The sequence below is a fragment of the Hipposideros armiger genome, unplaced genomic scaffold, assembly GCF_001890085.2.
Source record: "Hipposideros armiger isolate ML-2016 unplaced genomic scaffold, ASM189008v1 scaffold_47, whole genome shotgun sequence".
Lineage (NCBI taxonomy): Eukaryota > Metazoa > Chordata > Mammalia > Chiroptera > Hipposideridae > Hipposideros > Hipposideros armiger.
Genome location: NW_017731397.1, coordinates 4,018,152 through 4,032,747, shown reverse-complemented (window position 1 = coordinate 4,032,747; position 14,596 = coordinate 4,018,152). Strand labels below are relative to the sequence as shown.

The following is a 14,596-nucleotide window of genomic DNA, read 5'->3' as shown; positions in this document are numbered from 1 at the left end:
TTGGATTTGTTTTCCTGTAAACTTTCTCTTCACAAGATAATTTTTTAAAAAACTAATTCGTAAAAGGTAGATCTGTGTTTCGTTAACAAAAGGATGGTCATGTCCTGACCAATGACCTTGATGCCATCATTCACACACACACACACCCATCACCTCTCTGTTTTTAACCCAGGTACAGAATCTTGGCTTTGCTACTTGGTGTGTGACCTTGGGAGAGTGACTTAACCTACTTGGGCCTCATTGGCCAAGTACACGGCATAGGGTCTGGCATATCAACAAGGCACAGGATGGCACCTTTAAAACCAGGGTATTGGCTTGGACATGTAAGTCAACAAGTACAGGGCACGTTTTTCCGAGGGGAAACCTTGCTTAGGCACCAAGGCGCGCACGTAGCAGCCAAACGGCGGAGTCCGGGAGAGCAGCCCAGAGGAAGCGAGTCCTAACTCCTCAGAGCTCCGCCTTTCCCTTTAGAGAGAGCTGCAACCTCGGTGGTGATTAAGAAATAAAAATCGAGCAAAGAGCCACTTTCTGCCGCTAGACCCGCCCTCTCGGCCGTTCCTCCTGCTGCCAGACGCCCTCCCCTACCAGGCGGAGCGCGGCGCTGCAGCCGCGGGGGGGGAGGAGGCGGGGGTGGGCCCCGCGGTCACGTGAGCCGGGCCAGCTGTGAGCCGGGGGGCCGCGGGCGCAGCGCCGGGAGTCTGAGGAGGGGGGAGCGCCGGGCCGCCGCCTCCGCCTCTGCAGCTGCAGCCCCCGATGTCGCCGCAGTGATCTCGGCGGCGGCAGCACCCGCACCCTCGGCGGCCTCCGCATCCGCACCGCAGAGCCCAGCCCGGAGCCCGCCGCCCGGCAGGTGAACCTCGGCCGGCACGCCTGGGAGCGCAGGGCTGCGTGCAGCGTCTTCTCCCCGCAGGTTTCACTCCAGTTCGCCATCGCCGTCCCCTGTGCCTGGTCGCCTCCCGCTGTCCCTCTGAACCCACGGGTAGTACCACCCCGGGGCCCTGTCTCGGCGGGGGACGGGCTGGGGCGGGCTGGGGTCTCTGAGGGAGCAGGGGAGTGCTGGCCTTGCCCCGGAGCTGGGGGTGACTCGGCTTGTGGGCTGCGGGGACGCAGGAGAGGGGCGCCCCACCCCAGGGCGCGGGCACTGCAGCCTGATCGGAATCTGTCCCCGATCGTCGCACCTCAACCTCATCCTTCCCCGCATCTCCCTTTAAGTCTCATAACCCCCCAGGCTGCTTTTGCTGTTTCCTGTTCCTGAATCCAAGTTGCTGCCCCGCTGGGGCGTCTGCCTGTGCGCCGCTCACCTCGCTACCTCTTGGGCCGCTCCCGGGTTTCGAGGCTCGCGGGGGGCAGCGCGGGTGGTGGAGCGGGCCTGGCAGCTTCGGGGCAGGTAAGGCACCTGCCGAGCTGGTGGGCTAGCGTGAACATGGCTGCCCGGCTCTGTCCCCGCGGCCACCTGGTCCGCGATCCGGAATCGTGTCGAGGGGGCTGCCCTCCCCTGAAGGGCCAGTGTGCGGGCTGTTGCTCTGATCCACGCGGGCCGCAGGACTTGACACAACTTCCACTCAAGCCGCACCCGGGGCGAATCTTTGGGATGCGGGATGTCGGGCAGGTTGATGCGATGGCTCTGGGGCACTTATTGGTAAAAGGCACTCGTGCGTCTCTGAGACGATTGTCCACTTCGGTTTGCCTGGGTTCTCTTGTCTTTCCGGGCACCGATTACTTGGCGACGTCCCTCGTGAGGTCTGAAATGAGTGTGGTCTGCAAAGCAGGAGGGATGCGTGAACTTAAGAGAATTGATGAGAACTCGAATTTAGGGGTTAAAAATGTCCCCTGAACAAACCCAAGCGCATCTAAGGAAGCTGGTCATTTGCTGTGACTCAAGACTGAGTCAGGGTTCTGCTAAATAATATGGGGCTTTCTGGACTTGCTGTTTAATTCTGGCTGGCAAGTGTCTGGAATTAGGTTGTGGCAGCTTCCATGGTGTGTGTGTGTGTGTGTGTGTGTGTGTGTGTGTGTGTGTGTGTGTGTGTGTGTGTGTGTGCGCGCGCGCGCGCGCGNCCCCTAGGTGAGTCACCCTTAGTAGTAGGGCTATGTAGCCACAGAATTAAAGTACCCTAGAATTGTCCTAAACTGTTTATAAACGAGTTTCAAATGGGTCGAGCTTATTCTTAAGTAACTGACTGTCAGCATAAAGTCCAACACCCTTTAAAGGAATACAGAAAAAATCCATCACTCAACAACATAAAATTTACAAAGTCTGACATCCAATGACAAATTACAAGAACAAAGAAGCAGAAGATAGATCAATCGATAAAACAGACTAAAAAACAACAGAAATGATGGAAATAGCACACAAGAACTTTAAAACAGCTATTAGAAGATAAATACGATCAAGGACTTAACAAACAGTTGCAGTAAAAACAATTCCATACACAATGTAAATCGAGGTGGGGGGGGACAGTTTTCATTACTATAAAGAATGAAGTAAGGGTAGGGAGACCCTTTTTAGGGCTGAGTTCCAGTTTCTTGTAGCATAGAGTGCATTTTATGTTACTATAACTCTGAATCTAATTTTTACCTCTGGTTAGAAACTAGGGACATTATAACATTCAATCACATATTGGTGGTTCTTTCCCATTATGATCAGATCTCCTGGAATTGTGCAGCTATTTTGTGTGGAATGCATTCTGTTTGAGACATTCTAGATTTTTAAAAGTGGTTCTTAAGTTAGTAGCTAAATTTAATTAAACGGGTAATTATACTTGTGTAGAATAACCAAAAAGAGGAGGAGTACAAATACAGGAGATTTGCCTTAAAAATAAGAGACAGCATGTTACTTGTAGATAAATAGGGAAGAACTTAAAAAAAGGATCTTGAAATAAAATCCCTGTTGGAATTACCCAATTTCCCTACAGCCTAATTCTTCTGTCTTCATACCAATGCTTCCTTGAGACTATTCATTTAAGATTTTCTTTGCGTTATTTTCCTTGCATAAATTTTAGAAGGCATAGTATCTTTTACAAAGTATCGTGTCCTTTTCTGTCTCTGCCACATGCAGTAAGTAGTATTCAAGGTTTTCTGTTTTGTATCATAATCTTTAAAGAAACGTAAGCAGCCTACTGAAGTTAATTCTTACATTAAGACTGAACTATAAATCAACTCTGCTTCTTGGATTATTTTTTTCTAACATTTTACTTCTATGGCAATAATTCTTCAAAACTATTAACGCTTTATCATTTACCTGTTTCCTCTGAGCTGGGCAATGTTCAATGGTTTTCTAATGTTTCTTTTCTGAGGTAGGGTATTTTTAAAAATAAAATTAATATATAGTACAATATTTTGTTTTGTTTTTACACTTCAGTGACGTTTGGACATTTTTGTCACCTCAAAAAGAACCCCCTTATGCACATTAGCAGTCACTCCCCACTTTCTTCCAACGCCCTAAGCAGCCACCAATCTACTTTCTCTATTTACTTCCCTATTCCCAACATTTTCTGATAATCCTTAAAACTGAATCCTTTATGCTCAGGGAAAGAAAAACTGATTATCTGAGAAATTCATATGACAGTGAAATAATTTCGGCATTAAAAAGAATATCTTTATTAAAATATAGCTAACATATAATATGTTAGTTTCAGGTGTACATCATAGTTATTCAACAGTACCCACCTGGCATTATACATAATTATTACCATATTATTGATTATATTCCCTATGCTAAAGAAGTGATCACCGTAAGTCCAGCAACCATCTGACAAAATAATTTCTGATTTGAACTTTTGTTTCAAGATATACGATAGCTGCTTTTTGAAATTCAAAGTGAACCAAACAAATTCTAGCTCTCAAACCCTTTGCACATTTTGTAAAAGCTAGAACCAGTTGTATAAGGGACATAAGAGCAGTAAGATGCTAGCGCTTGGTTTGATTAAGGGTAGCAAGTCAATGGAAAGGAGATTAAAGAGTAATCAGGAATTTTAAAATTAAACTATCCTCATATATCGAGATTACTCCCAATTCTCTGAAAGTTGGGTAATTAATCCAACAGGAAATAAAATAATACCAGTTTTCTTGTCTTTTATGGAAAGTAGAACACCCAAAACAGAATCCTCTCTCTCTAGAGTGAGAAATTCCATACCTTCTCTCAAAAGGTAGAATCATTGTTTAATCACATAGAATATGAAGTCTCCCTTTAATTGAACCCAAAGTCCTACAGCAATTTCTACAAACTTTGGTTAGTTCTTTGAAGAATTGGAAAATTACTAGTAGTAACTTCTGTTTAAAGTCACTTATATCTCAAGTGAGCCATGGTGTTCAAATTGCAGATATAAGAGGTTCCACTTTTGCAATTCTGGATAAGCTTCCATCTATCAAAAAGTGCCTCAGGTGTCACAAAATATTAAAAAGAAGCCTTATTTTAAAACTACGTAGCACGAGATAGACCTTTTCCTCACATGTAGACTAGAAAAAACATCTGTAAGGAACAATTTGGTTGAAACTCAAGTCTGATTATAGAATCAACTCTTTTTTTTTGATGATCACAAGACGAAGTCTCAGCAATTCCCCTGTAAATTATCTGTACAGTTGGCCAAACTTATGAACAACTCCTAAAGCTGCAGCAGTGAATGTGACACATAATTTGTTTTTAAAACTAGGTTCAGAACGTTCATGAACTGCTATCTTACTTAGAATTAATTCATTGAAATGACACATTTGAATAATTGAATTTAGAAACTTATCTCCTAATTTTAATGAATAGAATTTTTACACCTTTTGGCAAAATACAATTTATGGTTGTTTAATCTACATATCCAAAGGGCTTCATGGATCATTTAAATTGTAAAAACAATTTCAAATAGTTGTTAATATTTACAATCTCTCTGTGTTGCCTGTACTCAATGTGTGCAGTAATTCTGTACGTTGATTTAAGGGCATTCTAAAGGTTTGTTTCTATGATAACTGAATTCAGAAAACTGACCTCCTAAACATGGTTGTCATAGGATTAAGGTAGGTAGCTGACTAATCTTGACTAGTGCTTCTCTTTGTCATCTTTCCATGGCTTTTCTATCACCTCCTTTCTTTGGTTCTCATAAGATTACATACAAGTCAACTACGCAGGCATTCTTACCCATACATGAATATCTCATTCACATAATATTATGTGTTGTTCATTCCTATGGGATTTGCCCAGTAACAGATCTTTTTTTACCCTGTTACAATTATACACCAAAAGAANCATTTAAAGAAGATGTTTATTAAGAAGTCTCTCTCCCACCCACATGCTTTCCTGCCATGTTATCCGCCTGGTTCTGTACCCAGTGTTCCTAGTTTCTAATGTATCCTTTCAGTGTTTATGCAAATACAAGCAACCATGGATATATACTCATAGTTTCCCCTTTCTTACACAAAAAGTAACATATTATATATACATAAAACTTGGCATCTTGTTTTATCCACATAATATACCCTGGAGATATACCCTACATTAATCCATAGAGCTTCTTTATCATTATTATTATTATTATTATTATTATTATTATTTTACAACCGTACTGAATCACCTTCATCTTAAAAATAAATATATGCTAGATGTTTGCGTGTTGGTGGTAAGGGGACGAAAGAGGATTTGAAGTTGCTGATCGAACAGAAGGAATAATACGGATATGATTCAAGATTAAAATACAGGTTGAATTGCATTATGGTGAATCTAGTGAGTAGGATTTTGTTTATATCTTTAAATACCTGAATGAAAATGGAAACATTAGACTAAGCACTCACCAGGCTTGGATTTTGCTTTAATTTCTGAGATTGAAAGGTCATGTGACGTGATCATAGCCAGGTCCACAGCCTGTACTATTCCCAGACACTTATTTAAATTAACAAATACCATCATTTAATCTGATTTTAAGAAAAATGTCTGGAATTCTGACCCTTGTTAGAAAATATTATCTGGATAATTGAATGGATGATAAAACAGCAACCTTTCAAATGCTTGGCTTCATTTAATCTCAGATTAACAACAGGTAGTATGCTTTCATTGGGTGTTTTTCAGATGATATAAGCCTTATCTTTGCCTCTGAGCAATATTCTGTGTCTCTACTGTAAGCAGTGTGGCAATAGTTTTTAAGGGAAATAAATTCCTTGTAATTCTTTTACTGCCATTAGAAATACATCATAAAGTAGTTGTTCAATCTTTATATATCGTTAAATGAGTACCAGTTCAGTCTGTGATATTGATTAACTCGATGTGGGTATCTTATGAATTAGAATTATTAATGAGACCCATTATTTTGTAGGTAAAAGTGTATTTAAAGAAGGAGTTTGAAAAGCATGGTGCGGTGGTGAATGAAAGTCATCATGATGTTTTGGTGGAGGATATTTTTGATAAAGAAGATGAAGACAAAGATGGATTTATATCTGCTAGAGAATTTACATATAAACATGATGAGTTATAGAGATACCTCTGCTCATTTTATATAGCATTTATCCTTAGAAGACAACCATCTTTTAAAAGTCTTATTTTTGAACATTGCTCTGTTATTGCTTTGTTTTTTATTTTTATATATTATTCTGAATATTATTTGAAGAAACCCTTAGGGTTTCTGAGTACCTAGTTCTTTCTGGTGAGTTATTGGAAAGAAAAAAAATGCCATTAAATAGAAGATTTCTAGACCATTTTCACATACTTGTATGAAGTCTTATGTTTTACTTGCTTACTTATAATTTTAAAATATTGTACCTGGGAGTATGCCCAACATAAGACCAGGCATAGTTCAAATCAGCAACCTTTTGTTTCTACTTCCCTCTATTTTCTCTAATTTAGATACTGACGTTTGGAAAGTCTTTTGCAATAGCCCAAGGCTTACTGTTTTCATGTTATAATGAAACAGTGTGTCTGTAACTACCTTTGTGTCTCTGCTTAAGGAAACAGAAAAATGGTGTTGAACTGTATTAGTTCCTGCTTGACTTGAGGAGATGTGATATGCTGAAATGATTAACAAAGTTACTAACTTATAGATATATTGAAACATTCTGCCTAAGACTCAAGCTATGTAAGGTTTCGGTTCCTGATGGCTACTGATCTATCATGATAAACAGGACAAATTATTTATGTGTTTGTTTCTTCTTAATGAAATATGTTAAAATATTGTAGACCAGATAGAGAGTTGTATTTAGTCAGTGTTTACTTTCTAAAGTTAGAAGATTACCCTTCCTGGTCCTTTAATGAATAAAAGTCCATAACTAGTGTATTTATACTATAATAACATTGTATCATAAAAGAAAATTAGTAAACCAATCAAAATTTTCCCGTGTCTGGCTCACCAGAAAACGAGGCAGACCCACAGCAACTGTTATTGAATAAGGCCTATCCTAGGTCAAAAAAACTGAGGATTTTATAATACTTTTTTGAATTGGTATTATCCTTAATACTTTCAAAAAGTGTCCAAATCCCCATTTACTAAGAATAGTCCTTTACAAAGTGATCTCAAATTCGTCACTGACTTTGATTCTCATTGGTCTAAAGCCTATGAAAAAAAAACCTGTGGATCTTAATTAATGTACCTATTTTATAGATGAGGAAATTGTCATTCAAAGAGATTGTGTGACCAAGGTCAACAGCTAACTTAATGGAACCAGGTTTTAGTCCCCAAGTTCAGTATCTTTCTGCTGCCCCTACTATTGAATTCACTGGGTCTAATTTTCTCTTCAATTTGCTCTCCTACCAATCAGCTCTGTTTTTTGTCTTTGGATCCTTATTCTTTGAAGATACTTTACTGGCCATTCATGGTGCCTTAGAATTCTCCCTATGGTCCAGGAATGGCTCTGGTTTCATTGAATAATCATGGGGTTAACACTGAATTGCCTCAAAAACCATGTCTGGTGTGAGGTTCCTGGTGTGTGCCTTAGTCCTTTCGTTCCTATTTACTTCTAGATTTAAAAAAAAGAATTATGAACAATTATTACATCAGGTATGGACTGATTATATATTGACATCTTCCTCACTAAAACAAAGAACATGTATGACAGCTTTCTCTGACAAAATCAGCTGTATCTAGAAAACTCTTAAGTTGTCATCACCACTTCCTCAACCTGAAGGAATTAGAAGTCACAATACAGAAAGCCTTATGCTGTATGATGAGGGGAAAGGAAGTAGCTTGTCATATGATGCTACTTTGTGTAAATATTACTGATGATGCTATCTATGGTACAGTAAGAAAAGTAAAAAAGAATTTTGATTATTCGGGCAGCATATTTCTTTATCTTGTGTGAATTTGTATTGATGCCCATCTAAATATGTAGACACAGTATGGAATGAAAACATGTAAATAGGCTGTGGTTGTTTTTAAGTAATCTGCCTTTTTGGTTTAGTTGTCCCTTTGCACCCTCCCATTTGTGGGAAAAACCAGACACACACTGTGACTTCACTTGTACATAATTTGACTCATTAATACTGCTAGATGTGTTATATTTAAATTTATAGGACTACGTTGTGGTATTTTAAAAATAAAGTTTATTTGGGGAATAACTGGTTTCATGAGAAATTCTTCAGCAGCTTTATTGATTTTCTTAACTGTTATTCTAGGTTTTATATTGAAAGAAGTGAGGAAGACAGATAGGTGGAGAGTGACACTTTCAATATGTCTCTGATTATCTACTCTAGGTATATTTGTAAGGAAAGCTGTGGTTTTTAAATTATTTTGAAATAAGCATTAAACCTTGAGCATTGAAGGCAATAGTTAATAGTGCATTTTTGATATTGAAAAAAGTATATGTGTGTTTGTTTGTTTGTTTTTTGGTGGTAGTTGTCACTTTTGTGTTGGTTTGTGATTTTTGTGTCATAGGTGGACATTATGATGATTAATGCCTACTGAATAAATCAGTGTAATAAAATGCTTTATGTGATTAAATGAAATGCTGGGGTGCCATAAAAATAACAAGAAACAATGATTTCTGGTTCAAATGAGCCATTTGAACCTTTCCTTGTGGAAATGAATTTGTACTCATCTTATTCATGATAATCAGATATTGCTTACATCTATATAATGCTATTTAGATATCAGCATATGTGTATGTATGTGTATATATGTATATATATATGTGTGTGTGTGTATATACGACTATATTATACCATACACACACACACACACACACACACACACACACATATATGGTTTTGTACTTACCAGAGTTAGTCATGGAAATGTTCTCTACAGCACATGATTTCCCCTCTGAAAACTTGTCTTTTCCATGCAGTTAAACTTTCCTCATGTTGATTTGGAGTCATCCCGTATTTTGCCCACATTTCTGTGTTTCAGTTATAATTTAGGTAAAATTTCCTAGCAGTTTTTTTATGTAAAACCAACAATAATCTTTTTTATCTCTTTAGCTTGAAGTTTGTCAAAGAGATGAAGTGGCTCATTTTGATATAATACATAGATTATTGTTAAGGAACAGGATTAAAAAAGAAAAAAAAAACAGTTGGAAGATTCCAGAAGACCTGCAACACTAGCTCACTGGCTTCTTTTGTTTTCAAGTTCTTTGTGTTCCCCTGGGATAAAATGGATGACTTTAGCGAGCGTGAGTCAGGGTTTTCAAAACCCATCGAAGTGCCTGTGAGCTAGACTAACATCAGTTTTATTTTATGATCTAAAAACAAATGATATGAGATGGTTGCTGAGGTTTACTAAAAAAAATCCAGGGTAAAGTGAATGCTGTTCCCTTGGTCTCTAGTAACAGCTGAATTATATCCCACTTGGGAATTGATAAGTCATTTCATTAAGTTAAAATTCCACACTGCAGTAAGGATAAAGATAATTTCCTCCTAGGCAAACAGTTGCAGTAAAAACAATTCCACACACAATGTAAATCGAGGTGGGGGGGGACAGTTTTCATTACTATAAAGAATGAAGTAAGGGTAGGGAGACCCTTTTTAGGGCTGAGTTCCAGTTTCTTGTAGCATAGAGTGCATTTTATGTTACTATAACTCTGAATCTAATTTTTACCTCTGGTTAGAAACTAGGGACATTATAACATTCAATCACATATTGGTGGTTCTTTCCCATTATGATCAGATCTCCTGGAATTGTGCAGCTATTTTGTGTGGAATGCATTCTGTTTGAGACATTCTAGATTTTTAAAAGTGGTTCTTAAGTTAGTAGCTAAATTTAATTAAACGGGTAATTATACTTGTGTAGAATAACCAAAAAGAGGAGGAGTACAAATACAGGAGATTTGCCTTAAAAATAAGAGACAGCATGTTACTTGTAGATAAATAGGGAAGAACTTAAAAAAAGGATCTTGAAATAAAATCCCTGTTGGAATTACCCAATTTCCCTACAGCCTAATTCTTCTGTCTTCATACCAATGGTTCCTTGAGACTATTCATTTAAGATTTTCTTTGCGTTATTTTCCTTGCATAAATTTTAGAAGGCATAGTATCTTTTACAAAGTGTCGTGTCCTTTTCTGTCTCTGCCACATGCAGTAAGTAGTATTCAAGGTTTTCTGTTTTGTATCATAATCTTTAAAGAAATGTAAGCAGCCTACTGAAGTTAATTCTTACATTAAGACTGAACTATAAATCAACTCTGCTTCTTGGATTATTTTTTTCTAACATTTTACTTGTATGGCAATAATTCTTCAAAACTATTAACTCTTTATCATTTACCTGTTTTCTCTGAGCTGGGCAATGTTCAATGGTTTTCTAATGTTTCTTTTCTGAGGTAGGGTATTTTAAAAAATAAAATTAATATATAGTACAATATTTTGTTTTGTTTTTACACTTCAGTGACGTTTGGACATTTTTGTCACCTCAAAAAGAACCCCCTTATGCACATTAGCAGTCACTCCCCACTTTATTCCAACGCCCTAAGCAGCCACCAATCTACTTTCTCTATTTACTTCCCTATTCCCAACATTTTCTGATAATCCTTAAAACTGAATCCTTTATGCTCAGGGAAAGAAAAACTGATTATCTGAGAAATTCATATGACAGTGAAATAATTTCGGCATTAAAAAGAATATCTTTATTAAAATATAGCTAACATATAATATGTTAGTTTCAGGTGTACATCATAGTTATTCAACAGTACCCACCTGGCATTATACATAATTATTACCATATTATTGATTATATTCCCTATGCTAAAGAAGTGATCACCGTAAGTCCAGCAACCATCTGACAAAATAATTTCTGATTCGAACTTTTGTTTCAAGATATACGATAGCTGCTTTTTGAAATTCAAAGTGAACCAAACAAATTCTAGCTCTCAAACCCTTTGCACATTTTGTAAAAGCTAGAACCAGTTGTATAAGGGACATAAGAGCAGTAAGATGCTAGCGCTTGGTTTGATTAAGGGTAGCAAGTCAATGGAAAGGAGATTAAAGAGTAATCAGGAATTTTAAAATTAAACTATCCTCATATATCGAGATTACTCCCAATTCTCTGAAAGTTGGGTAATTAATCCAACAGGAAATAAAATAATACCAGTTTTCTNGCGCGCGCGCGCGCGGGCGGGCGTCTACTGTGTTCCAAGCCCCACCAGATCGGTTGCAGAGAAAACCTATGTTAATTCAAAATGGCAGCATGAAAAATCAGGCCGGGCGGGAGCAGCACAGACCACTGCTAACATCAGCCACCCCCTGACTTAGGCCTTGGCGAGGGAATCTGTGGGAGGGACAGCTCTCCTGGGTGTCTCTATGGCCAGCTCTAAGGGTAGGGAGTAATTTTTACAGCAGGTTAGATTTTAGGGTGCTGTAGGATCCTGGGGAGGTTAAGTGGGAAGTTGAGGGAGCTGTAATTATTTTCTAGAACTTATCAAAAGCTGGTGCAAAGACCTAATTAAAACTATCTGTGATTCTGAACCGATTTTATCCAGGCTCCACTAAAGTGAATTTCTGTGGCTGCTGAGGTCTGTTTGATGCATAACTTCAGTGTTGTTTTGTACCTACAAGTGGCTCTTAAAAGAGATGGGTGTCTAGTATAAACATCATCCAAGAACACTACACGTAACAAATACCAGGTATTTAGAGCAAGTTTCATTGCAAGAAGTGATCTAACACCATGAGCAAGCATCCAGGCACCAGAGAATGGTAAATTCTTGAAAGGTGACTCATATTAGGATTATTATTATTATTTTTAACAGGCTTTCTTTCCCACATCACCGCTGTACTGCCAGCCATCTTCTCATTTAGGAAGGGGGAGATACACGAGGAGACAAGTGTTTGAGGGTAATGGAATAGAGGAACATTAGTGCAAAGGTCAGAAATGATAACGCTGGAAGCATCCCCAGAGAGCACTCTGTTGCCAACCCCCTTTTGACAGCCTGGGAGGCCAAAACCAGCAGGGTGCATGGACCACACCCAAGGTCATATAGCTGGTTGGCCACTGGCAGTGGGGACTGAAATGCAGGTGCAGTAACTCCGCAGTTCAGGATTCCACATGCTACCTTTCAAAGCCTGGAGGATGGGGAAGGGCAAACCTGTCATTTTTAGGGTGGCAAACAGAGCAATGGCAAAACCAAACTGTAGCATGAATTTAAAAATCTATAGGTATTTAAAGTAAGTGAGCTCACCTTAGTTTCCTAATTTAAGACCATTTAACTCCTTAAGCTGTGTGTCCCTCATGGTCACATTCTCCAGTGACTAAACTGCTTCTATTTTTAAGTACCAAAAACATTGCTTTAGTCATAATCTTTGAGGTGAGACGTGCATTTTTCTGGTTAAAAAATAGTTGCTAATGCTTGTGGAAAACCCATAGGCCAATTGTCTTATGTTCTACCAAAGTAGGACATATAATAGCTTTTGAATGTATCTGATTTTAAGTAAAAGTAAATAATAAGCCTATTTTAAAATAATAAACCTATTTGAAAATAACTTTGAAGCAGCACTGAAGACAGAGGCCTTTTCTTTAATCTGAATTTGAGTTCTCCTTTTCACACGCCAGTGACCCCAGAGCTACTAAAGCAAAACCAGAAATCATGCCTAGGTTAGTATTTGTGCAGAGGTGGTGAGGATATGGAACGTATATCTTTTGGACATTTTGTACCTTCAACCCTGTGATCTGCAGAAGGAAAAGGTTGGGGGGTGGGGGTGCTGCAGGCTGCAGGGAGAATAATTTTCCAGGGTGAGCAGCTAGGAGCTAGGTATGCTAGACATGTTGACGTGAAGACAGATGCTGATGCCACATGTGCCATGAAAAAAAATTTGCATTAGGGCATGAATGTGAAGACGCATTCACTTAAATTCCCCTGATATGCCAAAGATATTTAAAAATCATAAGTTTTAAAAATATATGCACATGCAATTTGTGGTGGAGATCAATAAAAATATAGATAAGCCCAAGTTATTTGTTTTAAATATCCATGATCCCTTTATCCAGAAATAGTCAATCAACATGAAAGTTTGGGACCATCTTTGTTGGACTGGGAGCCTAGGCCTGGACTACCCAGTTCAGTAGCCATTAGCCACTAACCCCATGTGGCTATTGAGTACTTGAAATGTGGCTAGTCCGAATTGAGATGTGTTGTTTTTTTTAAAGATTTTTATTGGGGTATTGGGGGGCTGGGAACAGTGGTGGGGAATTGGGGGAAGGGGAACAGACAAGTTGCTGCTGTTTTGTCCTTCAGTCTAGTTGTGGAGATGTGTTTTGAGTGTTAAATACACATCAGATATCAAAAATTTATATTTAAAAAATGTAAAATACGTCAATAATTTTTACATTGATTATATGTTGAAGTAATATTTTAGATATATTGGGTTTAAATAAAATATATTGTCAAAAATAGTTTCACCCGTTTCTCTTTACTTTTTTAGATGTAGCTGCTAGAAAGCATAAAATTACATATGTGGTTTGCCTCTGTCCTCCATTATATTTCTATTGGACTGTATGGTTCTAGGTCATTAACAGAAAGTAGAGGTTGGTTGAGGTGTGTGATCCTGTTCATGGAACTGGATGTGGTAGGAGAGAGCTTGAACAGAAGAAATTGGAGGGAACATGGGAGGGATGGAGAAAGAGTACAAGGAACGAGTGGTCAGGGACACTTAATAGTTGGAGAACGTGAGTTTGTAGTGGGCTGAGACTGCTGGGTTATGGGACTCTGTGAAGCAGAAAAAGCAGAGCGTATGGTGATCCAGGAACATGAGTTAGTGGCACTGGGGTTGCCAGAGGTTACAGTGGCGGGACAGTAACAAGGTGGTGAAAGGGCAGCCCAGATGCACTGTGCAACACGTTGGAAGGTAACGTCCACATTCTGATAGGTCTGGCTTCACAACACAACAAACACATCAAAATAAGATGGGTGCATCTCATGCAAAGAAAGGTTCCCAGGCTGCAAGTCGGAGGACCTTGGTCCTTGTTCTTGTTCTGCTTCTAATTAGGGGTGTGACCTTGAGCAAGTCACTCATAAAGGCACTTATCAGTCTCCTTTTTAAGGTGGGATGAGCAAGACCTGTCCGCCATCTTTGCTATGTGGTTTCTATGGGATGAGATCTGGCATATTAAAGATCTGGCATATTAAAGCGATTATTAGAATTTATATTACTTAAGTACAACACTACACACTGAGATAACTTTCACTTCTACACTTGTGCATATGAGGA

General features: G+C 38.9%; 2 protein-coding genes across 5 annotated transcripts in view; both read left to right on the top strand.

Moving 5' to 3' along the window:
* The window catches only part of FKBP14 (FKBP prolyl isomerase 14), a 14,662-nt gene extending 7,558 nt beyond the window's left edge, over window positions 1–7,104 (top strand). Inside the window, exon 4 of the mRNA XM_019639911.1 lies at window positions 6,294–7,104. Within this exon, the coding sequence (XP_019495456.1) occupies window positions 6,294–6,452 (159 nt within the window). The 3' untranslated portion in view covers window positions 6,453–7,104. The remainder of the gene's footprint in view (window positions 1–6,293) is intronic.
* The window catches only part of SCRN1 (secernin 1), a 73,436-nt gene continuing 59,483 nt past the window's right edge, over window positions 644–14,596 (top strand). For 2 of the 4 annotated variants that reach the window (XM_019639905.1, XM_019639906.1), the window contains exon 1: window positions 644–979. The gene's annotated coding sequence lies outside the window, so the exon portion shown is untranslated. The remainder of the gene's footprint in view (window positions 980–14,596) is intronic. The other 2 variants (XM_019639909.1, XM_019639908.1) reach the window with 2 other exon arrangements.